General features: G+C 48.8%; 1 protein-coding gene across 3 annotated transcripts in view; it reads right to left on the bottom strand.

Moving 5' to 3' along the window:
- Positions 1-22,945, bottom strand: part of HNF1B (HNF1 homeobox B) — a 52,348-nt gene continuing 29,403 nt past the window's right edge. For 2 of the 3 annotated variants that reach the window (XM_047081123.1, XM_047081124.1), the window contains exons 5-9: positions 21,075-21,235; positions 15,027-15,159; positions 10,833-11,027; positions 8,063-8,181; positions 93-113 (exon numbers count right to left, since the gene is read on the bottom strand). In XM_047081123.1, coding sequence (XP_046937079.1) covers positions 93-113; positions 8,063-8,181; positions 10,833-11,027; positions 15,027-15,159; positions 21,075-21,235 — 629 coding nt within the window. Of the gene's footprint in view, positions 114-8,062; positions 8,182-10,832; positions 11,028-15,026; positions 15,160-21,074; positions 21,236-22,945 lie in introns of all 3 variants that reach the window. The other variant, XM_047081125.1, reaches the window with a different exon arrangement.

Below are 22,945 nucleotides of genomic sequence, written 5' to 3'. Positions count from 1 at the left end.
TCACTGGGCTTTTCTGTGACAGCTGCCCGGAGGGTGATGGTGTGGAAAATAGGGTCCTTGTTGCTGTGCACAAAGCAAGTGATGTGTGGTCATCACCAGGCTTGGAGAGGGCACTGCAGAGAGAGCAGAGAGAGCTCAGCCGTGTGCAGTTAGCGGGGACAATGGCCCTTGGTTTGTCTTCTCCAGGGGAGCCGAGACCCAAGTCAGCCGGCAAAGGGCCAAGGACCTAGTGCCTGCTCGATGCCACAGTGTTGGTCCTGAAGCACACTCCCTTTAGGAACACTCGGGAGCCAGATCTTCTGGCCACTTCAGAAGAGAGAAGTGAATTGCTGGGGACCTTGAATTAATCATAACTCACTGACCTTTATTCTGGAGTCAAGCTCCTCTTTCTTTGAGAGTGGGTTTTTATTTCAATGTTTGTTTATTTTTGAGAGGGGGGAGGGGCAGAGAGAGAGGGAGACACAGAATCTGAACAGGCTCCAGGCTGTGAGCTGTCAGTACAAAGCCCGACGTGGGGCTTGAAGTCACAAACCGCAAGATCATGATCTGAGCCGAAGTTGGAAGCTTCTACCCAGGTGCCCTGAGACTGGGTTTTACGATGTGCTCAGTGTGGGTGCAATGGCAGCTGGACAGGAGCTTTTTGCCTCTCATGGAAGTCAGGGTCCTGTTCCTAAGACCTCTAAGGGCTGGGGTCCCCTAGACCATTGATCCCCAAACTTCAATGGACCTAAGAATACCAGACATCCCGTGAAAATGCATATTCTGATGGAGTGGGCCTGTGGTGGACCTAAGAACCTGCATTTCTAATCAGTTCCCAGATTGTGCCAATGCTGCCGATCTACTTGAGCACATGAGAAAATGGCCACTTGCTCAAACGACCCATCAGGGAAGGAGTGTGGGAAAGTGCTCTCTGTAGGCTTGCTCCTAATAGGACAAGAGACCTGGGCTGAAGGCCTCTGATGCCCAGACGAGGGCAGGAGACCCCAGAACAGATGGAGAAACCCCCTGAGAGGAGTCACCCCTTCCAGAGCCCTCGGCCTCATTCATTTCAACCGTCATGGCACACCATTCCCATCCTTTTCCCTCCAGGGAGGCCCTTTTTGCTTCCCTCTGTCTCTTCTTTCCCTTTCACTTGTTTGGGCATCTAAGGGGAAAGTTCTGCCTTTTGACTTAATGGCTCTTTCTCTAAAGACTCTTCCCTAAATACTCAGGAGCACACATAAGTGTGTGTGTGCGCACACACACACACACACACACGCACAGCCCCCCCTACCGTTACTACGAAAGGCCTATTATCCCATTATTATCTCATAAATCAGTGCTCCCAGCCATAATCCTGTATGAGGTTGCCATTATGCCCATTTTACAGATTAGGAAGATGAGTTCAAAGAAAATGAATTGTCCAGGGTTTTAGAACTAGGACAGCATAGAGACAGAAATTCAAACTGGTTCTGGGTACCCTCCTGGCACATGTTCTTTCTATTATGCTCTGAGGTTAAGAGTCTTCTACTGGCTTTGTGCTCTTGGTCAAGGTATTCTCTTTGTGCCTCAGTTTTTTCATCTGTAAAATGGAAGTTGTAGAGGGATCGGGTGAGCCGATACATGGGAAGTGTTCAGAATTAACACTGGGCTACACAGGGTGCCCTAGTCCGTGCTGCCCTTGAGCCCTCTTCAGAATGCGACTGAGCTGTGCATTCATTTGAAGGGACCGGTTCTGACCCTTTTAAATTCTTGAGGCCCTTGTCAGGGTCCTCTGATACCCTTTGCCTCCTCTTCCTCCCGTCGCCCGCCCCCACTTTTGAGTCTCTTTACTTCCCACTATCAGCCCTTTTCCAATTTTCAGATTTCAGGGAAGGAGAGAGAAAATGGCTTGTGACCTTGCAGGTTTCAATAGAAGAGCAAACAAGAAGGGCAGATAAGGAGACGCCAGCGAGATTCTATGACCTGTCATTAGGGATGGGCTTCCCAGCTATCAAATGTTTGCTCACATAATAAAATGGTGGCAGAGCCCTAAATGTTGTCAAAGGAACTAGAGTTATTTGTCCCCTTCAGAGTCTAAACACAAACAGCTGATAAGGGGTGCGCTGTGGTCCCTCAGAACCAAGGCCTGGCACACCCAGCCCCTCGGGGGCCTTGCCCAGAGGATCTGAGGGAACCTCCCTCTGAAAGGGGTGGTAGCTGTGGTGATTACGTATGGTAAGAGCTAACATTTATCGAGGTCCCACTGTGTACCAGGCACTGTGCTAAGGAAGGACTTTACTCACATCATTGTATTGGATTCACACATCAACCCTTTGAAGCAGGTAATTATATTCATTCATTTAATACATTTTTGAATGTCTTCTACATACTTAGCACTTTTTTAGGCACAGGGGATGCAGCCACAAATAAGACCCTGTCCATACCCTCACAGAGTTTATATTCTAGAGAGAGATCTGAACAATAAAGTGAATGAATATATATGTATGTGTACACACATGTGTATACATATTGTACACATATGTGCACAAAATAAAATTTCAGATGGAGATGAACACTCTGTAGAAATATAAGCATGATGACAGGTTAGGGTGATTTGAAGGCAAAGGGAATAATTTATAAAGGGGAATCAGGAGGGGCCTCCTGGAGGTGGTGACATTTGAGCTGAATGAAATGAGGGAGCAAGCATGAAAAGATGTGCATTATGGAATTTGGGGGGCAGAAGAGACCACAAATGCAGAAGTCCTGAAGCGAGATCACTTCAGTTCTGGTTCAGCTGAAGCCAGGTGAAAGAGGGAGGAGAGGAAGGAAGTGAGAAGGGCAGGGCCGGCAGGGGGCTGATTACACGGCAGGAGGCCTTGGAAGCCTCCATTTCAGCTTGGTTGCAATGGGACACTATTGGAGAGTTTTGACGCGGGTGGGGGTGACATGATTGGTTTCCCCTCTTAAGAGATCATTCTGGCTGCTGCGTAGTGAACAGACAGTAACCACCGTCGTGGGGCAGGAGTGGACGTAGGATTGGGAAGCTGGGGCCAGTGCAGGGTATCAGTGAGAGCAGGGGCTGGACTGGTGGGGAGTGAGAAGTGCTCAGATGTGGGATGCAGAGCTTATCCATGGACTGGTTGTAGGGCACGCAGAGAAGAATCAAGGAGACTCCCAGGTACCTCACCTGAATAACTGGTTACCATTTCTGGAAACGGAGAAGCCCCAGGACGAAGCAGTGCGAGTAGGGAGAAACGGGCAAAATGAAGAGTTCCTATTTTGGTGAGGCTTGTCAGATACACCGGGCATTTGCATGTACATGCCCGAGCTGCACCGGCTTTGTGAATGGGCCACTCAAGGGAGAGGTCTGTACTGGAGACAGAAGTACACGATCCATCAGTGTGTATGCTTGATCCAAAGCCATGGGATTGGGGATCACCCAGGAGTGAACACAGAAGAGAATGAGTGATAGGGCCCTCCAACAACAAAATGTTGGGAAAACAAGCTGCCAGCTATGGAAATGAGGAGTGCCACAGTGGGGGAGAACCAGGAATGGGTATCGTTCCAGAAACCAAGTGAAAAAAGGAGGGAGGATCAGCTGTGTCAGAGGCAGAGGTCGGAAAGTCCCCATTGGGTTTGACAATATGGCGGTACTTGTGAGCTGGACCGGAGAGGTTCTAATGTGGTGTCAGGACAAATGCCCATCAGGAATAGCCGTAAGACAGAATTGGGGGTGAGGAAGTAGGGACCGTGAGTACAGATAACTTCCTGCTGTTATTAAGTTAGATTAATTATGGCTCCATTAATTAGAAGTAATGATTATACTTCAAGGAAATTGAGGCCTAGAAAGATTATAAATAACTTGCCCAGGGTCTCACAACAGAAAAGTCTATGCTCTTAAACACGAGGAAGGTTATTTCCTTCTACCTTCTGAGTGTGGTCACAGGGAGGCCACGGAGAAATAAATGCTACTTACAGTCTTCCTTCCTCAGGGTTGCCAGCAGGGGAGGCCAAGTTCACCCCAGCCGCCATGGGCTGGGTGTTCTGGGCCAAGCACCAAGCTAGGTATTTTACAAGATTTATAGCATTCAGTCTTTTTAATGACCGTCCAGAAGAGGAATCATTATTTTCATGTTACAAATGAGGAAACCGAAGCTCAGAGAGGCTAGGACTTTTGCCTGAGGTCACCCAGGTAGAAGGTGATAGAATCTTGGGCCTGGGTCTGCCTAACTCCCAAGTCGGTGCTCTTAATCATCACACCATACTGGCTGACCACCAGCAGAGACGGTTGGAAGCTGTGGAATAGTTGCCAGGGATTTATGGCAAGGCTGTCCACCTCCCTGTCAGCACCCCTGACTGGTGGCTGCTCTGGGGGCCCTCTCCTGACCTCTCTATAAACTAGGAAGTGGAGCTGTAGGCACAGAGGTTGTGGAAACAGGATTCGGCTCTCAGCCTGCCCACACTTGTTCTAACCAAGGTCGGTGCTTGCTGCGGTCTGGTTTCCAGACTGGCGGGACATTGTTTTGCAGGAGCTCAGGCACAGACCCACTTGCATGGTAACTCGCCAGCACCCAAGGTTGAGGAGGAGGGGGAGGCATAAGCTCTGGAAAGGACGGAGGGCAGGAGCTGCAGGTGAGACAGTCCCACCCTGAGATTCCTGAAATGTGATCCACAAGGCCCTGGGGCACGTCTGTCCTGACAATGGAAAACACTGGGATCAGATACAAGTTCAAATCCTGGTTTTAGCCTTCTACCTACATAACCTCGGGTCATTTTTATGAGTGCTTAAAAATGGATATTAGAAGGAGAGCATTGCCTAATGGATTTGGAGTGAGAAGACCAGTAGTCTGGAAGTCGAGTTCCAGGTTCATCATCTGTGTGAATTTGGCCAGATCCCATCCCACCTCCGAAGCTCAGTGTTTTGCTCTGTAAGTTGGCCTCGCAGAATGGGTGGGGAAGGTTGGCCACGAAAGGTAAGAATGGAAAAGCACCCGGAGTGCTGCTATGGAAATGGGAGGCACTCAAAAAATGTTAGTTCTGAATTCATTCACTCACTCACTCACTCACTCACTCACTCACTCACTCACTCATATTTACTGAATGTCTACTATAGCCCAGGCATTTGGCTAAGCACAAAGGCATTCCCTGCTCTATTTGCTTTTATCCTGGGAGTGAACCTCCTTTGACCCCATGTAGTTCAGTGAGTTACATTTTGAAGAAGTCGATAGAAAGTATCTCCTAAAGAATCACAGGTGGCAAGGAGAAACAGGGGGTTAGCACTCTGAGTACTTGACCATGTACCAGACACTGTCTCCTACACTTTGAAGATCCTGTGGTGGCGGGTGGGTAGGATTTTCTCCACAAGAGACACAGAAGTGGTCTCGCAGGGTGAATCAACTGCCCAAGGTCACATGGTGAGTGGGGAAGGAACCAGGATTAATGCAAGGCTGCTGGGCTTTCCTAGAACTCTGGGGTGCCTCTACAGTAGCACTGCCCAGGATGTGTCCCTCTGCCCGGAGCTTCTGTGCACACTAATGGCCCCATTTGAGGCACACAGCAGCATGTGAAAGATTCGGAGAAGCCCCGCCTTGTGGTGTCTAACTTTAACCCAGCCGTTCACCCAATACTTATAATCAAGGGATCTTCCCCTCCTCACACCATGTGCCCCCAACTCCCAGCAATGGTCTTAAAACTCCTTTTGGAAAATAATACTTTAAAACAAAGAGAAAGCAGAATTGCCACCGGAACTCATTTCTGACCCTTTGCCTTGGGAACAGAGTTAGTGCAAATTTTCTTCACCTTGGTTCTTTCTGCCGTCAGGAGGCAGCACCTGTACCCTCACTTGACTTCGTTCTGCCCTTCCCCCCGCTTCCTCTTCTTCAGTTTGTAGGAAGGAAGTTTCCTGATTGGAACACCTACGTGGGCTAGATTTTACCCTTGTTCCTGACCGTTAACTCCACAACAGCAGCAAATACCATGGGTATTTTAGAGATGGATACTGGAAGACAAATATTGTTTAGGTGGAAGGAGTCTAGGATTTAGAGCCAAAGCCCAGAGTCTAAAGGTCCAGCTCTAGAAGTGATCACCTGTTGGACCTTGGGAAGGTCACTCTCCACCTCTGAGCCTCAGTTCATTCCTTTGTACTAAGGAAGTTTCAATAAAAAGAAATGATGAGATCCTGTTCATGAGAAGTGTAAACATAAAATGCTATGTGACTAGTTTTATCCTAAGTGTGATCATCCTTCTTATCATCCCAGAAATGAGTCTACTACCAGACTCCTGGAATATCCAGGGGCTTAGGGACAACTTCACGGTGGTTCTAGAGGGCTGTTCATGCAGCTTCAAGGTCGGCTGGCCACTCTGTCCAGTGGAGGGGAGACGCCATTTGGGGGCCAGATGCTCAGAGAGCATCTCCAAGTATTTTGATTAAGAGACAATTTCCTGAATTCAGAGGGCCTGTTTCAACAAGCAAGCATCAAAGTCAACTTGGGGAAGACAGGAATAATTAATCACAGCCCTGTCTAGGGCTGACCAAGCGGCAGATGGATTGATAAACCTTTCAAAGGGGAAGGTATTCCCAAGCAGGGCTGCTGCGCCTGGCTGCCCCCCTGATTGAGATTTGTGAGCACAGATAAATGTTTTCCCTGCTCACTACAAAGAGTGGGAAATCGCACGGGAGTCGAAGGGCAGGGCAACAGGGGGTGTCCTTTCATCTTCCATTGGGTGAGAGAAGAGTGGCAGAGCCGGTCCCACACAACGCTCCCTCTCTCCCTACCTCCAGAGCCCAGCTACCTAGGCTGTGTGTGTGTGTGTGTGTGTGTGTGTGTGTGTGTGCGCGCGCGCGCGCGCGTGCACGCATTTCATGAACGCACATGCACACACCCAGGACATGCCAGGCCCTTAATCTACACGACCTCATTGAATCTCCAGAATAAGGAGATGTTACAACTCTCATTTTAAAGCTGAAGAAACAAGGGCTCAGACAGGTCAAGGTCACCAAACAAGTGGCAAACCAGGAACAGAAGCTACTGCTCCACAACACTGCAGGACCAGGAGATGTGGGCAAAGGGAAGAACAGAGAACCTGAGCCCATGAAAGAACTTGCTCGGCAGCATGTGGCAGTGGAGGAGGTGTGATTCGCAGGGCTCAGGTGGATAAAAGACCATCAACAAGACCAAACCCTGCTGAGAGCCACTGACATGAAGTTCAAGGTTGTTGCCTACTTATCTAGTAATCAATAAAGGCCAAACAGTTCCCACACTGCACAGACCCCAGCTCCTAAAAGGTCCTATTGTATTATTCTGGAATTGTCATGCATGCTCAGACATCTTGTCCTATTTCCTAACTCTCGGTGTCCCGTGACAGTCCAGCTGTCCAAGCGGCAATGATGAGCCACACCTTTGGTTGTCTTTGCTACTCCATCAACCCTGCGTGGAGGTGGGAACCAGCCATCCACTGAAAGAGTGACTGTGCCTCTGGATTTCCCACTTTTCATGCACCAGGAAGTCAATTCCAAGCTTCTTGACAGCAGACCAAGTAAATGCAGGTCCCCTCTAAGGCCAGGTTGTCTACTGGGGCATCTCCATGGGTCGGTTGAATTGGGTCATTCTCTGGAGCTTACAGCGTTCTGGGTCCAGCATGGGTCTTGGACTGGGGGAATTGGCCTCAGGACCCTGACTGCTTACTCCCTTTTTCCATTGATTAACTTGTGGAAAATCCTCAAAGGGGTCCCTCTTGCAAAGCATGAAACTCTTTAGAGGGTGTGACTTTCCTGAGTCTCCCTTGGAAACACCTTTTCTATGGCTCACTGATTAATCCCCTGGGGAATACTCAGTCTCACTACCTAAAGGCTCTGTGTCACCCAGTCTCCAGTGATTTATCAAGCTGTAGTCATTTTTTGCTCTTGCTGGCAAAGCTGGGGGAGCAGTCAGTCCCTTTAGCCTGTGGCCCATCTTCTTTGCCCTGTGACCTCAGGGATTCCTCTAGCAAGTAACCAGGAGCCTGGGAAGGACCAGGCTTACGGCTCAGTCCACATGCACCACGCTCTCTGCCCGTCAGTAGCCCCAGCCATTGCCCTCTCCTGACTTCCTGCCGGCATTACCTGTTTACTGGAAGACATGTTGGTGAGCGTACTGATGCTGCTTGTATCCGTGACCACCATCGCAGACGGAAACCGGGATGTGTGCGAATACTGGGGGGGTTCCTGCTTGTGTGTGTACACTGGAGAGACAGAGTGAAGACAGAGTCAAGCTGAGATCACACAAGCACATGCACAGCTACAGATACCCCATCCCATCCCATCCCATCGCTCCTGTGTCCCCAGGCAGACGGAAGGGCAGTGGTGGCGGCGGCGATGTTTTGGAAGGCAGTGTGTTGGGGTAAAAACACTAGCCATGTGTTTAAATCCTCGCTCAATTACTTAGCCTCAATTTCCTCATCTGTAAAATAGGAATGTAGGGTTAGAAAACATCATGTGGAAAGTACGTTGTACCAAAGAGCTTTGCACAGTGTCTTTCATGTAGTAGTGGACAGCACTTCTGTTCTCCTGACTTTCAAGTGTTTATTTATTTTTGAGACAGAGCGAGACAGAGCATGAACGGGGGAGGGGCAGAGAGAGAGGGAGACACAGAATCTGAAGCAGGCTCCAGGCTCTGAGCTGTCAGCACAGAGCCCGACGCGGGGCTCGAACTCACGGACCGTGAGATCATGACCCGAGCCGAAGTTGGACGCCCAACCAACGGAGCCACCCAGGCGCCCCGTGTTCTCCTGACTTTCAATAAAATGTTAGGTGCCCAGACATCAACAAGTGGCCCCCTCAGGCATATGTGATGCATCAGAGATTTTAAGACAAAAAAAAAAAAAAAAGTTCTAAGCAGTTAGCAAACATAAACGAACTGGCCAGCGCATGCTTGTTGTATCTGCTGTGACTCAAGCACCTGGCCTCATGCAAGCAATTATAAATGAATTAACAATGATAATTAGACATGGATATAGTTAATTGTATAATCAACAATTATACAATTATAAATAATTATATAAATCTGGGTTGTTCCAGACTGCACTAAAATGACATCGTATGTCACATCATGCCATCGCAGAAATAGGAAGGATGACGAAGGGAGACAAGACTCAAATAAAACCTCCAGGAGCATGTGACTCGGTTTTTAGCTTTAACAGTACTTGTTCACCAAGTCTAGAACCTTTTGAGTTCTGTAACTGACCATTAGATTCATATAAACTCCAGGTCACATGACCTAACAGAAGCATGTGGCTGTTGGGCCACGAGGGAGGGAGCAGTTTATTCTCTACCAAAGCATCCTCTAGTAGGGAATGGGGTAAATGTCACCACTTGCCAGCCCAGCTTGTCCTTCCTGTGGAGGGAGGCTGGTTATTTCCTGGTCCCGGGGCCCCTAGCTGGGCCTTGGTGGTCCACAGGTCACTGGTGACCAGTCTCTGGCTGTCCCACCTGGGCCTGGCCACGGAGGAATCCTGCCCAAGTGAGGGGGCAGGGACAATTGGGGGCGTATTGCCAGGCCCTGAAAAGACAGAAAGTGGGGTATGACATATGGTCCCAGACTCTGCTACAGGCTATGGCAGATTTTTTTTTTAAAGCCACAAAAAAAAAAAAAAATGTGATTGGAATGTGAGATGGTGCATAGAAACAAGCTCCACAGGCCTGAGGCGGGGACAGAGCCTGAGGATAGAAGGCCGAACTTGGCTGCTCTTCCTTAGACCCATGGCTCCGATTGAGGCAGCCGGGGAGAAACAAAATTCCCCTTCCCCATTCCTGCCTCCTCTTATTAAAAACTCCCTTAATAAACAATGACTTGCACTTCTTTCACTCTTATGCTCACCAAACACAGTTCATACCAAGTCTTACTTTATCTCCATTATCACTCTACATTATTATTTCCATTTTACAGATGAGGAAAATTGAGGCCCAGAGAGTGGCTAAATAACTTACCAATGGCTACACAGCTGGTAAGTCTCAGGGCCAGGATTTAAATCTAGGTGTGTCTGACTCCCAGAGATGATCACTCTATTACAGAGACTTCTCTGGTGTTCCTGTGGGATGGTGCCTGCCATGATTTCTCCCCAGACTTGTAGGCCAGGGGCTGTATCCTGACATGGCCAGAGGGCTGGGGGTCTGGGGCTCAGGGTGGAGGGCAGAGATCTAGTGGCTGGCTGTGGGTGGGAAATAAGTGGTTGAAAGACAGGACTGAGAGTAGGTATAGAAATAGGATATGAGAACTGGGGTGGGGGGGGGGTTGGGGGAGGGGAGAAGTGCTAATATTCCTTATCCAGGATGGCATGCAGATGGCATTTTCCACCTGTGCTCATGATTCTCAATTCAAGATGTTTGGGGTGTGTAAATTGGAGAGCACGGGGATTCTAGAAGATTCTTCAATTTCAGGGAGGGCACATGGGATGCAAATTGCATACCCACTCTTGCCATCTGGTAATGGCTGCTCAGACTTTCAGATTGAAAAGGCTAAGTTGAGGCTCATCAGGAAAAGGTACTGTGGCTGATCGGTGATATCTTCCATGGGTACCAAAGTGGGCAATGGTGGCATGTGTCCCACACATGTGCTACACCCTGCTTTCTTTCTCCAACTCCACTTATGTAAAGTGGGCCCTCAACTGTCCTCTTCAAACCTGCCTGCCCTCCAGGAATGGGGGGGTGGATCTAGGAAAGGCACAGACCACAGGAAGTTCATGCTGAGACACTGTCTGGGTTGATAACAGGTAGAGAAAAGTGACCAAATCAGTATACTTCCAAGCAAGTACAGATCCAGAGAGGGCAGAGGTGGGTTGCGTAGGGCCCTTGCTGGTACCTCCGCCCCACCCCCCCAACCCGCCTGCATCCTTACTGTGGGAGTTCTGTAGCTGAGTCACAGCCGCCATGAAGGGCTGCTGAGTCATGTGGCTGCCGGGGCTTTGCTGCATGAGGGGCTGCTGGTGAGGGCTGTGTAGCTGCTGGGAGAACTGGACAGGCTGCAGGGCGGCCAGGCTGCCAGCCACACTGTTGATGACAGGGACGCTCTGTGCTTGGGAGGTGTTGAGGCCTGTGGGAGCAAGAAGGAAAGATCAGAGGTGGCTTCCGGGAAGGGGAGGGTTGAATGCATGGATGAGGTCACCCACCGAGCCCCTGCTGTGAGCCAGGCAAGACTGAGCTTTGCTTGAGAGATTGCACAGGAAACGACTTTCTAGATCCGTTATACAAAGAAACTGAGGCTTGGAGAGATCGACCTGCTGACATTCCACAGTGAGTTGTAGATGGAAATGGGCCTACACAGATCCGAGGCGTGACAGTTTCCCAAAGTCATCCCGGCACCTCCCAAACTTGAGGTTGCCAGGACCCTGGGAAAGCTGCCTCTGCTTGCCCACTTCCTCCAGGCCCGACTCCCTGAGAGGGCTGCCCGGTGCCCTAAGGGCAGTTAAAGGAGGCAGATTAGTGCCCAGGCCTGTCTGTCCAGCAGAGGGCAGGAGTGATCAGGAACTCACATTTCGACAAAACAACAAAACCACCTCCACAGTCCTAGGAGTACGAAGCCAGAACACCCTCATTTAGTGGACTTGTGCAAAGACCCCGACAGAGGTCAGGTGCTCATTCTCTTGCTGATAGCAAAGAGCAGGAAAAACAGCAGACCTCAGCCAGTTCTATGAAGTGGACGTAACTCATCCCGTGGCACGGGGCTTGTGGCATCCAGAGGTCCAGGTACTGGGAGGAGGAAGTCGTAAGTGAAAGGTTGACAGTTTACAGTGGTTCTTGCCATCTTTCTGTTCTGGGGGTGGGAGGCTTCTGTGGTACTGCTCCATGCCTGTGTCCTGAAGCCTCTTCAGAACCAGGGCCGGCACTACAGAGACTGGGTCCCTGGTCCTGCATCTCTGGGCAGGAGTGTGGGGGAGACAGCTGAGGCAGAGTATGAGTAGGGATGAGAGGATCAGGGGCAAGACACCCTGACCTCTTTCCTGGGGCTGTCAATGTTCCTCTGACCGTGCTTTCTGTGAAATGGGGGGCAGGATGGGAGGGAAGAAGAAAATCCAGAAAAAGGTGTCTAGGCAAGTGCGGAAGGGACACCTAGAGAGCCTTTCCTGAAACAGAGAGGGTTCCAGAAGTGGGTTTGTGGGAAGTCCTCCAGGGAGATAGCACAAAGACCTCAGCTGCTGCTTACTCAGGGCTTTAGCTGATACTGTTATCAGAACCCTAAAAGGCAAGTCTCCTGAGCGGAAGTGAAGGAAGAAGCCCCCTCCTGGCTTCCTTGGGTGGGGATGGGGCCGGGTCCTCTGATCGCCCTCAGACCAGCACTATCTCCCATTCCCCAGGGGCTCACCTGATACCCTGATATCCTGTTTCCCTCTCCTGCCTTCCACTGTGGTCTCAGTCTCCTGGGAGGCCCCAGATGCTTGCTGTTCCCCCGGGGAGCCCATTACAGCTGCTCTTTTGGGAAATCCCTGCCCAGAAAAGCAAATTACCCTGCCTAGAGTGGATGACATTTGAGGGCACGGTTCTGAAACCTGCCTGTGCTTTAGAGTCATCTGGGGGAGCTCTTTAAGAAATACACATTCCTCCGCCCCACCCAAGACTTAATGAGTCAGAAACTTCCGAGGTGAGGCCCAGGAATCTTATTTTCAACACCGTCTGTGATGTTGCTGTGCCTCAATTCCAGGATCCAGAGCCACTGATGTCATCCTAGCTCCCGCGAAGTGTGACTCGTGGCCTTTTCCCCTGCTTTCTGTGCACTGGTTCCTGCCCAAGAAGCATGTTGTGCAGCCCAGGGGATGAAAAGAGAGTGAGGAGTTGGCAGTGCCGGGGCCTTTGTTATCACTTCTCCATGGGCCTCTGTGGTCCTCAGGCAGGACCCACACACTCAACCCAACAGTTGGCCACATGAGGGTGCCTGCAAGCAATTCTTCATCCTGACACTCCGTAGGGTAGGACCATGTGTCTCAGCTGGGTTTTCTGTTGACGCTCACCATTGTTCATGCTCCCTCCACTCCAAGCACACGCACACACACACACACACACACACCCTTCCAAGGGCCACCTACACTCTGGTGCTGCCCACCTGCAGTAGATTAGGACTACAGCAAGAAGGTAGACAAGTGTGGGTGGAGGAGATTAGGAGGAACCAGATTGAAAAGTATGGAATAGCTCCAGGAAATATGTAATTGTGGGGGCGCCTGGGTGGCTCAGTCGGTTGAGCGTCCGACTTAGCTCGTCATGATCTCACACTCCGTGAGTTCAAGCCCCTCATCGGGCTCTGTGCTGACAGCTCAGAGCCTGGAGCCTGCTTCGGATTCTGTGTCTCCCCCTCTCTCTGCCCCACCCCTGCTCATGCTCTGTCTCTTTCTGTCTCAAAGATAAATAAAAACATTAAAAAAAATTAAAAAAAAAAAGAAAATATGTAATTGTGTAGCTGTCGGCCAAAGCTTGATGTGGGAAGAAAAGAGGCAAGTGGGATGGTTCGTGTATCATTTTGGTTGTGGAAATAAAGAGGTGGCATATCTTACTCATGGATCTTTTACTCAAATCTTCTAGAAGGTGAGCAAGCTGGGTTTAGATATCCTATCTCATTATCAAACCCTGGGGTTAGTCTGGTTACCATATTCCTGTGAAAAGGCAGTAAGTTCAAAATAAATTTTTATTTGGTAAGACCTCTAAATGCTTCTCTACTCCCATTTCTCTCTGCAAAGAAATGCAGGGTGCAACCATTTCTTTAAAAAAAAATTTTTTTTAAGGTTTAATTTTCAGAGTCAGAGAGACGCAGAGAGAGACAGAGTGGGCGGGGGGGGTGGGGGAGGGCAGAGAGAGACACAGAATCCGAAGCAGGCTCCAGGCTCTGAGCTGTCAGCACAGAGTCCGATGTGGGGCTCGAACGCACAGACCGTGACATCATGACCTGAGCTGAAGTAGGACGCTCACCTACTGAGCCACCCAGGCGCCCCTGGGTGCATCCATTTCAGAGCAGTTGAGGATACAGTGAGAGCCACACATACTCAGGAAAGCTGTGCCTCCTGTAGGCCCAGCCCTGTTTTGCCCTCAAAGAACACATAAGCCATCTCCTCAGAAGGGATGAGTTGCTACCTTTGCTGGGGCTGATTTAGAGAGAGAGAAGAGAGAAAGAGGAAAAGGTGATAAAATACAGAGGGGTCGGTGCGGCCATAAGGGCAGAGGAACAATGTCAGTTAAAAGAAAGATGAGCAATGCGCCTTCCTTCGATCCCTCCTGAGACTTCTTGGGAGCGCTTCCCAGGGTGACAGTGGTAACTTGGCCTGAGCTCACGACTGAGCTGAGAACACACCGAACACTCATCCACATTAGGATTCTGAGAGAGCTATCCATAGACATGGCCCCAGTCAGCCTTCCCATGCCCTGAACTGGCCCATCTGTGAGGATGTGGAATGAGGGTCTCCTAGACCTGGGAGGACCTGATCCATTCACCAGTCTCCAGCCATGTTTCTCCTTAAAGACTCGGGGATGCTCCGCCAGTTTCCCTCAGAGCTCCCTCTCACTGGACTTGCACCACTGGGCAAACAGGCGTCCCATGACCACATGAAATTCCCTGTTTAGAAGGAAGCCCATCGTTGTTCCATCTTTGCCAACACAAAGAAACATCAGCATAACTTCGTGGAAAATCCACCGCAAACTTAGGGGTCGAAATGAACACTAGACAAAAGTATAAGCTATGATATTATACATACTCACGCCTTATAGATTGGCAAGCATGTTTCTACACACTATTATTTGATCACCTCAGCAACCCATTTTACAGATGAGGAAACGGAACCTCATTAAGGTTAATGATTTGCCCCAGGATGCACAGCTGGTGAGTTGTGCCCAAGATTCACCTTGATTCTGTTATTTTCTCTTTCTTTAGGCTAAACAATCCAAATACGGTTGAGGAGAGAGAAAAGGAACTAAACAAGTGGAATCAAATCCTACAAGTGGTGGGTGAGTTTGAAGGGGGTCTGCTAGGAACTGTTTTGAAACTCAGGTTGACTTACTTCCCACACTTCTCCTTACCTACCCCCGAAGTTTTCTGACCAAGAACAGAACTTACTTTGTGCAATGGCCATGACTCCAGAGAGGGGGGTCATGATGAGGTTTTGAGATTGCTGGGGATTATGGTGGGACAGGCTGTGGATATTCGTCAAGGTGCTGACGGGGGGCAGACCACCTCCTGAGACTGAGATCTGCTGGAGAGAAAAAACAAAAACACCATGAGTGGAGCTGGGATTGCAAAAAGCAGTGTCCAAATTGACATAACTCGGGGCACCTAGGGGCTCAGTCGGTTAAGCGACTGACTTTGGCTCAGGTCATGATCTCGCGGTCTGTGGGTTTGAGCCCCGCATTGGGTTCTGTGCTGACAGAAAAAAAAAAATTTTTTTTTTTTAATTTTTTTTTTCAACGTTTATTTATTTTTGGGACAGAGAGAGACAGAGCATGAACGGGGGAGGGGCAGAGAGAGAGGGAGACACAGAATCGGAAACAGGCTCCAGGCTCTGAGCCATCAGCCCAGAGCCCGACGCGGGGCTCGAACTCACGGACCGCGAGATCGTGACCTGGCTGAAGTCGGACGCTTAACCGATTGTGCCACCCAGGCGCCCCCAAAATTTTTTTTTTAATGACATGACTGAGCAATTCCTTGGCACAGCTCATTCATTCATTCATTCATTCAGTAAAAATTATTAAGCATACACTGAGGCACATTTCTAGATGCTGGAGATAGAGAAGTAAAATACCCAATAATCCCTTCCCTATGATGCTTCCAGTGGTTGACTATTTTTTTTCTTTTAAGTAAAAAATGTTGTTAACATTTATTTATTTTTGAGAGACAGAGTGCAAGCAGGGGAAGGACAGAGAGAGGAGACACAGAATCCGAAGCAGGCTCCAGGCTCTGAGCTGTCAGCCCGATGTGGGGCTCGAACCCACAACCCATGAGATCATGACCTGAGCCAAAGTTGGAGGCTCAACTGATTGAGCCACCCAGGTGCCCCTCATTGGTTGACTATCTCTGAGTTCCTAGCCTGCCTCAGACATTCTTCTGCCCATGGGGTATTAGAGGACTGTCACTTGCTTAATTTGGAAGTATCCTCTGTTCTGCTCTGTACCTTGTATATTATTGGAGCTAAAGACACGTGGCTGCTAAAAATAATAACTGAAGAAATGCTCTGGGAGAGCAGACTGGGGACCAGGCAGAAGTGCAAGAAAGCTTTCACGGACTACAGGCTCCATTAAGTACCACTTGTACATTAACTTACAAACTTCATGATAGTTCCATGAGGCAGACACTTCTGCCATCCCTGTTTCCCTGATGAAAAAAACCAAGGCTCAGAGTAGATATGTATAATGCCTAAGATCCAATAACCTAGTAAATGGTATATCTGGTATTCAAACACAGGTCTGTCTGCCTCTAGAATTTGAGTTCTTTTAGAGAACTTCTTTTAGAGAGAAACTTTCCCCACCCCTGCAATTATTATCAAGGGTTGCAGGGGGATCAGACATCATTGGGCTTCTCTACCTTTTCCAAATCTCCACTATCCATTAAAAGATTTTTTTTTTTTTTGGTCAAGGAACTGATGTTGTAATGAGAAAGCTACTAAATAATAAGCCCTCGGCCCCAGGTGCCCCCATTCTGTTTCACCATTATATTTTAGTGATAGGTTAGTAAGAGAAAGCTACTGATTTTCACGTGTTTACTTCATACATCCTTTGGCGAGGGGGGGGGGATCGAATCCTTTTATTTATTCCTAACAGTGTCTTTTCCTTATTGATTTTCTTCATTTCTCCAAATGTATAATGACATCACAAGCACATGTGCTGATAGGGTCTCTTCCTTGCTAGTACTCATATGTGTACATGTCTATTGCATTGGTTAGAACTTTCTAAATAGTATCAAACAGTAACAGCTGTAATAGATGTGCTTGCTTTGATTCTGATGTTTTCAGAAATGCTTCCAGTGTTTCCCCATTAATTATAAGGAGCTATCACTTTCACCCACACCCACACCCACACTCACACACACTTTTGGTGATGAAGCATTTTAATACTTACAGTTTTAAAATAATTTCTAAAATTATTAAGAAAGGGTGTCTCAGGCCACCTAGCTGGCTCTGTTGGTGGAGCACATGATTCTTGATCTCGGGGTTGTAAGTTCAAGCCCCATGTTGGGTGTAGAGATTACTTAAAAATAAAATCAGGAAGGAAGGAAGAAAAGGAGGGAAGGAGGAAGGAAGGAAGGAAGGGAGGGAGGGAAGAAAGGAGGGAGGGAGAAAGGAAGGAAGAAAAGAAAGAAGGAAGGAAGAAAAATAGAGGTCTCCCATCATTGTGAACTGCTCCAGACATTCTTGATGGTATCAGGACCACTGGGAAACGTTTTAGGGTTAGGATACAAACATTCAGTGTCTGAGTAACTCAGTTGCCCTTCCTCCCAGAGCTTGTCAAATTATAGGTCGCACACCAGCACCCAGGTAAGACACTATCTCCCACCTTGACCTGGTCAGCCACAGAGCTTCCAAGGTTAATTTGAAAAAGAAAGAAAGAAAAAAACCAAACAGGTTTGTTTGTGTTTTTAAAATGGGCATCGAGAAAGGAGTTGGGGGGGGTCACGTGACCAAGAAGGAATTCCGACCACATCAAACAAGAGAGAACCAGCCTGTTTGCTGGACTTGTTTTTCAAAATGTCAGAGTCATTAAAAAAAAAAAAATCAGTAACCTGCCTTTGGACTTCCTTTGGGTAATGTAGTCCTTTGGAGAAAGTCAATGAAATGACGGTAATCTCTCCTGTTTCAATGTTTGATTTTAATGGTGAAAGACAAACGCAGATGCCGACGATAAAAACAACTTAAATGTGCATGGCTTCAGAGTCTGTAATGTGCTTCCACTGACTGTCCTCAATAGGTATCGACACAGCTAGGGAGGGCATTATTATCACTGCCCCTGTGTTACAGATTAAGAGACTGATCCCCCGAAGAGTTGCAAGACTAACACTAGGTCCCTTGACTAGTGAGTGAGGAAGCCAGAATTCAAACTCAGTTTTACTAGAGTTCAAATACTTACTGTTTGGGGGTAACCCTGGTCAAGTGCCTTCCCACTAAAATGCAACCATTCTTTTCTATTTGTCACCAAGACTGAAGGAAGCCCGGGGCTGCCAAGGACGCAGCTGGGTTTGAATTACATGAATGCTGCCATTTGCAGAACTTTCACCTATGCTAAGTGCTTTACTGCCTACAGCCTAAGAGGTTAGTGTTATTGCCCCTACATTGTGGACAAGGAAACTGAAGCTGAAGAAGTAAAGAAATCTGCACAAGAAGTGGTGTTGGTATTGAAAGCAGGCCATTTGCCGCCAAGGTTTTTCAGTTAGGCTATACTGCTTCAATGTGAAAGAATCCAGAATGTGCTTTTTAATTATTATTATTATTATTATTTTTAAGTAAACTCTATACCCAGTGTGGGGCTCAAACTCATGACCCTGAGATCAAAAGCCACATGCTCCACTGATGGAGCCAGCCAGGCACCCCAGTATGTGCTTTTGAAAAAAAAAAAAAGGAGGGGGGCACCTGGGTGGCTCAGTAGGTTAAGTACCTGAATTCAGCTCAGGATCTCAACATTCGTGAGTTCGAGCCCCACGTCTATGCTGACAGCTCAGAGCCTGGAGCCTGCTTCAGATTCTGTGTCTCCCTCTCCCTCTGCCCCTCCCCTCTCATGCTCTGTCTCTCTCTCAAAAATAAACAAACATTGAAAAAATTATCTATGAAAAAAACAACAACAAGGTTCAACATACACGAACTGCAACCCTGAATCTGGCCAGCTTTTTGTCAATGCATTTGGGTATGGGAGAGGGGACAGATAGTGCAAAAGAAAGCTCAAATGATCAGCAGCATTTCCCAAACTAATTCCTGGGGTAAGATTTCCAATTCACGTCCCACTGACAGTTAGTACACAAGAGATTGTCACTCCTCACATGGGGCTTACCCAAACAACAGCGGAGCTATAAGCAGCCCTCACACCAACCCCATGACGCAGGCATTATTACCCCCCATTTTATAGATGAGGAAACTAAAGTTAAGCAACATCTATCTGATTGCTGAGCCCAAGGCTTACACACACTGGTTCTCTTGCCCATGTTATTTTTAACCATACTCCACTCTTGCCTTGGTGGACCACAATCTGTGATGCACCTGTTAGATATTAACAGAAAACAGATTCTTGAATTTGGGCATCCAGTAATAGTGACATAACATATGAACCAGGGTGTTGGAGACTAGTAAAAAGCTGGTCCCTGCAAACAAGCTTCCAGGTGTTTGCTAACGTTGAGGTGTGCTCTCTTGGTCAATCATCAATCCAATAATATAGTGGCCATTAGGGCACTGCTGAGCAGAACAGGAAGCAGAAAGTGTGTCTGCAGGCTGCCTTTGGAGCAGCCCTGGCTTGGGGTGAGGCCACTTGCCTCTTAGGAAAAAGAGCAGGAGGGTGCAAGGGAAACCCCAAGGACCTTCAAGCAATAGAAGCAGAGACTTGAAGGATTTCATGCACTGAGAAGTCAAGACTTCTTCCACAAGACCCTCTTCCCCAGGGCAGCTTGGGCAATCCTTACTCTTAACCTGTTTGGGTCTCAAAGTGACTCATGAAGACTTGTCTGTGCCTCTTACAAAGTAGCCACACAAACAGTTTTTCATGAAGAAAAGGCATAAGGGATGAGGGGAGGGAAAGGGGGCTACAAAATGCCTCCCCCAGGAGCGCCTTTTCATTTTTGTTTGCACAGACCACTACCAGGGAAAGCAGCTCGTGTCCCCGAGACAAGAGTTGGCCGAGCCAGCACTCCTCTTGGAAACTACACTTTGTTTTTCCTCCAGGGAGCTGGGGACTCAATCACCTGTGACTCACCATTCCTGTGTTGCCTACACAGCACACACGTCAAGGTCTAAAATGGCATCTGCTCCCTGTCCCCTTCCCCCACGCTGGCCCCCACCTGCCCCTGGGTCAGACACCTTGAGGGAATGTGTGCGGCTCCACCTTGAGCGTGGAAACCAGGAACCTGCAGCTCCTCCCCCCCCTCCCCCCCCACTGAAACACGGAGCATGACCCAAAGAATAAAGTTTTCCATTTCCTGCCCTTACTCGTGTCGTGTCGTAATGCTTGTTTCTCTCCGGGGCTGCGCTCCCCTGCACTCGTGCTGTTAGAGAATGAGAGCCTTGAAAATTCAAATTCAAAAAGAGTCTATTCCTCGCCAAGTGTGCTAAACTTACATCTGGGTGTGGGCTGTGGTTATGATTGTAGAAAACTTCAGTTAAAGAGAGGAACACTGACATTAACAATAACACCAGTCACTTCTTGAATATTTAACACGGTGCTGAGTATTTCCCTTGTTATCAGAGTTGTTCCCCCCAACAACCGCACTGTTATTACGCCCATTTTATAGTTGAGAGAGACGGAGAGTGGTTCAGTAACCTGCCCAAGGCTACACAGCTATTAAATGCTAGAGCTGGGATTTGAACCGGGTCACTGGAACTTCAAAGTCGGTGCTTCTCACTTTCCTTGTAAGCCTCACCTCGTCCTGCCCCGCCCCACCGCCATTTTGTGCCCTGCTCCGCACTGACATACCACCTGATGTCCCAGTTCAAGAAGCCTCTCTCCATCTCCTGCCACCCACTACATCCTGACTTAATTTCTCTCCTTGCCGGCACCAGGGTGTGGCGAAGAGAAAGAGGGGGCTTGTTTCAAAGTGAAATACTCTCTAAGGTTAAAAGACTGGCTTTGGAGGCCTTGGGGGGGGGGGTTACGAATGAACATTTTATCAACACAAATGTCATTGCCTGCCCCAAAACAAACAGCGTCCCACCCGGCTTGCTCCTTTATGAGGCATTCAATCAATAAAATGAGAGCAGGACTCTGTCAGATTTATTGGCTAGGTTCAAACCGAACACCTCTTCCACCCGCCAAAGGCTGGGTCACCAGCTCTACCTTTCCGTCCCAACTCTGGACAGCCCCCGTTTTCCCCTCCAGGGCTACAATGGCTCATTGTTTGAGGCAGGCCTTGTGAGAAGTTGTGTTTGTTTTGCCTCTTATCTTATCAGCTCCAGAGCTACAATGGCCCAGGTGTACTCACCATTTTACCATCAGGTGAGAGGAGATTGTGGCCAGGGTCCAGACTGGCTGGAGAGACTTGCTGTAAAACAGACTGGCTGGTCACCATGGCATTGTTGCCATGGTGACTGATTGTTGAGGAGGAAGTGACCTCATTGTTTCCCTGCTGGCTGTAGCGGACTCCTGCAAAACAAGACAGACCCAACAGCAGACATGAGTGCCCCCAGGGCCCTGGAACACACATTTGACTCCCCTGTTTTCACACGGTGGATGACAAGAACCCAAAGTTGCCTTTTCCTCCCCTGTTTCCTATGAGAGACACTGGCTGGCTTTCTCCAGGGTAAAGGCTGGCGTGGACTCTACTTAATTCTGGAATGTAAGCTCCTTGAGGGCAGGACATTTTTATCTGCTTTCTTTTGCTCATTGCTGTATCTCCAGTGCCTTGGCACTTGGTAACCACTCAATAAATATCTGTCAGAGGAATGAATGAATGAATGAATGAACAAACGAACGAACGAATGAGCGAGTGGACAAAAGGATTCTGCTTATTCTTGCTTCAGCATACTTCTTGCGGGATTTAGGGGCTGAGATTGGCCTTCTCTTCCTAACTAGAGTATTTCTTGTATTCTTCAAAATGTCTTCTAGAAATGTTTCCCTGGCATCTCTTGGCAATGTGGGGCTGCAAAGCATGAGTAGACCCGTCCTACAAAGAGGCACTTGTCCGGGGAGCCCTGTAAGAGCCAGAGTGGAAGGTATCGGTCTTTGCATACCACTATTATGGCTGAGCACAAGAGGCTGGGGTGGGCAGGCGGAGGGTGTTGCACACAGGCAGAGCAGGTCAGGGATGGGGCTGTAGCTGGGGGTCTGTGGCTCTGGAACTCACATTCCTTTGATGGGGTCCCATTTGGCTGACTTCCAGGGCCCAGGGAAAGGCGAGTCTGCCGGGAGGTGGGGCAGGCAGCACACACAGGCGGGATGTGGATGCTTTAGTAAACCACTGCAGTTAGGTCTGCAAGGGAGGGGAGAACCAAGCATGTTTATAGCCTCACTACTCTGGCCCTCCCTCTGGTTCAGGAACCAAAACAGAGGTCTGTGCTCAGGAAAGGAAAAGCACTGGGCAGAGAAGGCTACCGAAGGGGCGCAAGTAACCTGGACCCAGTTTGCAGAGTCCAAGTCCTGCTAGATGTGCCCGTGAAACAGACAAAGACAAAGCTGGGGGCAGCTGGGGCATCTCACCCTAAGCTCAAAGCCTACAAAGACTGTGTTCTTGTGTTGCACTTTGGACTTGACAAAAAGGCTTGGGGGACCCTATTTCTACCTGCAGGAGAGGGAGACCAGTGCTCTGGGCATGCAATTATTTGGAGGGGTGGGCCAACTATCTGGCTGCACTTCTCCTTTTGCCAGCTTTCCCAAGACGAACCATTACTGTATAAAGTATACTGATTCTATTGGTCTGTTTCCCCCTGTCCTGCTTCCTGCTTCCCCCTGGAGCCCCACCTGCCCAAGGAGGCTACAAAGCCCCCCTTCCCAGGGGCCAGGCAAGCTGCCATAACCAGCAGCCTCCAAATCACTAAGATGAAGCTTGCCAAGAGGAGACCCAAGCCAGTCTTCTGGCATCATCCAAAGGACATTACCCAAGGCTGATATGACCTAGAGCTTAAGAGGGCTGGGAAGAAAACAAACAAATGCTAAGGCAGGGTTCTAACCTTCAAGAGCAACGTGTTTGACTCTGAGTGGCTTGATGAATGCTCTATGGGCTTCCTCTATTGGTTGCTGTCCTCATCCTTTGATTCAAGGGGCTGTCAGTGGGGGTGACGGTGGCAAATTGGAATTTGGTGGTTATTGGTCTGGGGCACCACACTTTTGGGGGAACAGGAACCATGAGGTTAAAAG

Source organism: Lynx rufus, unplaced genomic scaffold (assembly GCF_022079265.1).
Source record: "Lynx rufus isolate CCGP_SWC_20201006 ecotype Redwood Valley unplaced genomic scaffold, mLynRuf1.p SCAF_18, whole genome shotgun sequence".
In the NCBI taxonomy this organism is placed as follows: Eukaryota; Metazoa; Chordata; class Mammalia; order Carnivora; family Felidae; genus Lynx; species Lynx rufus.
The sequence above is the reverse complement of the archived record's forward strand: the minus strand, read 5'-3'. Positions and strand labels throughout refer to the sequence as shown.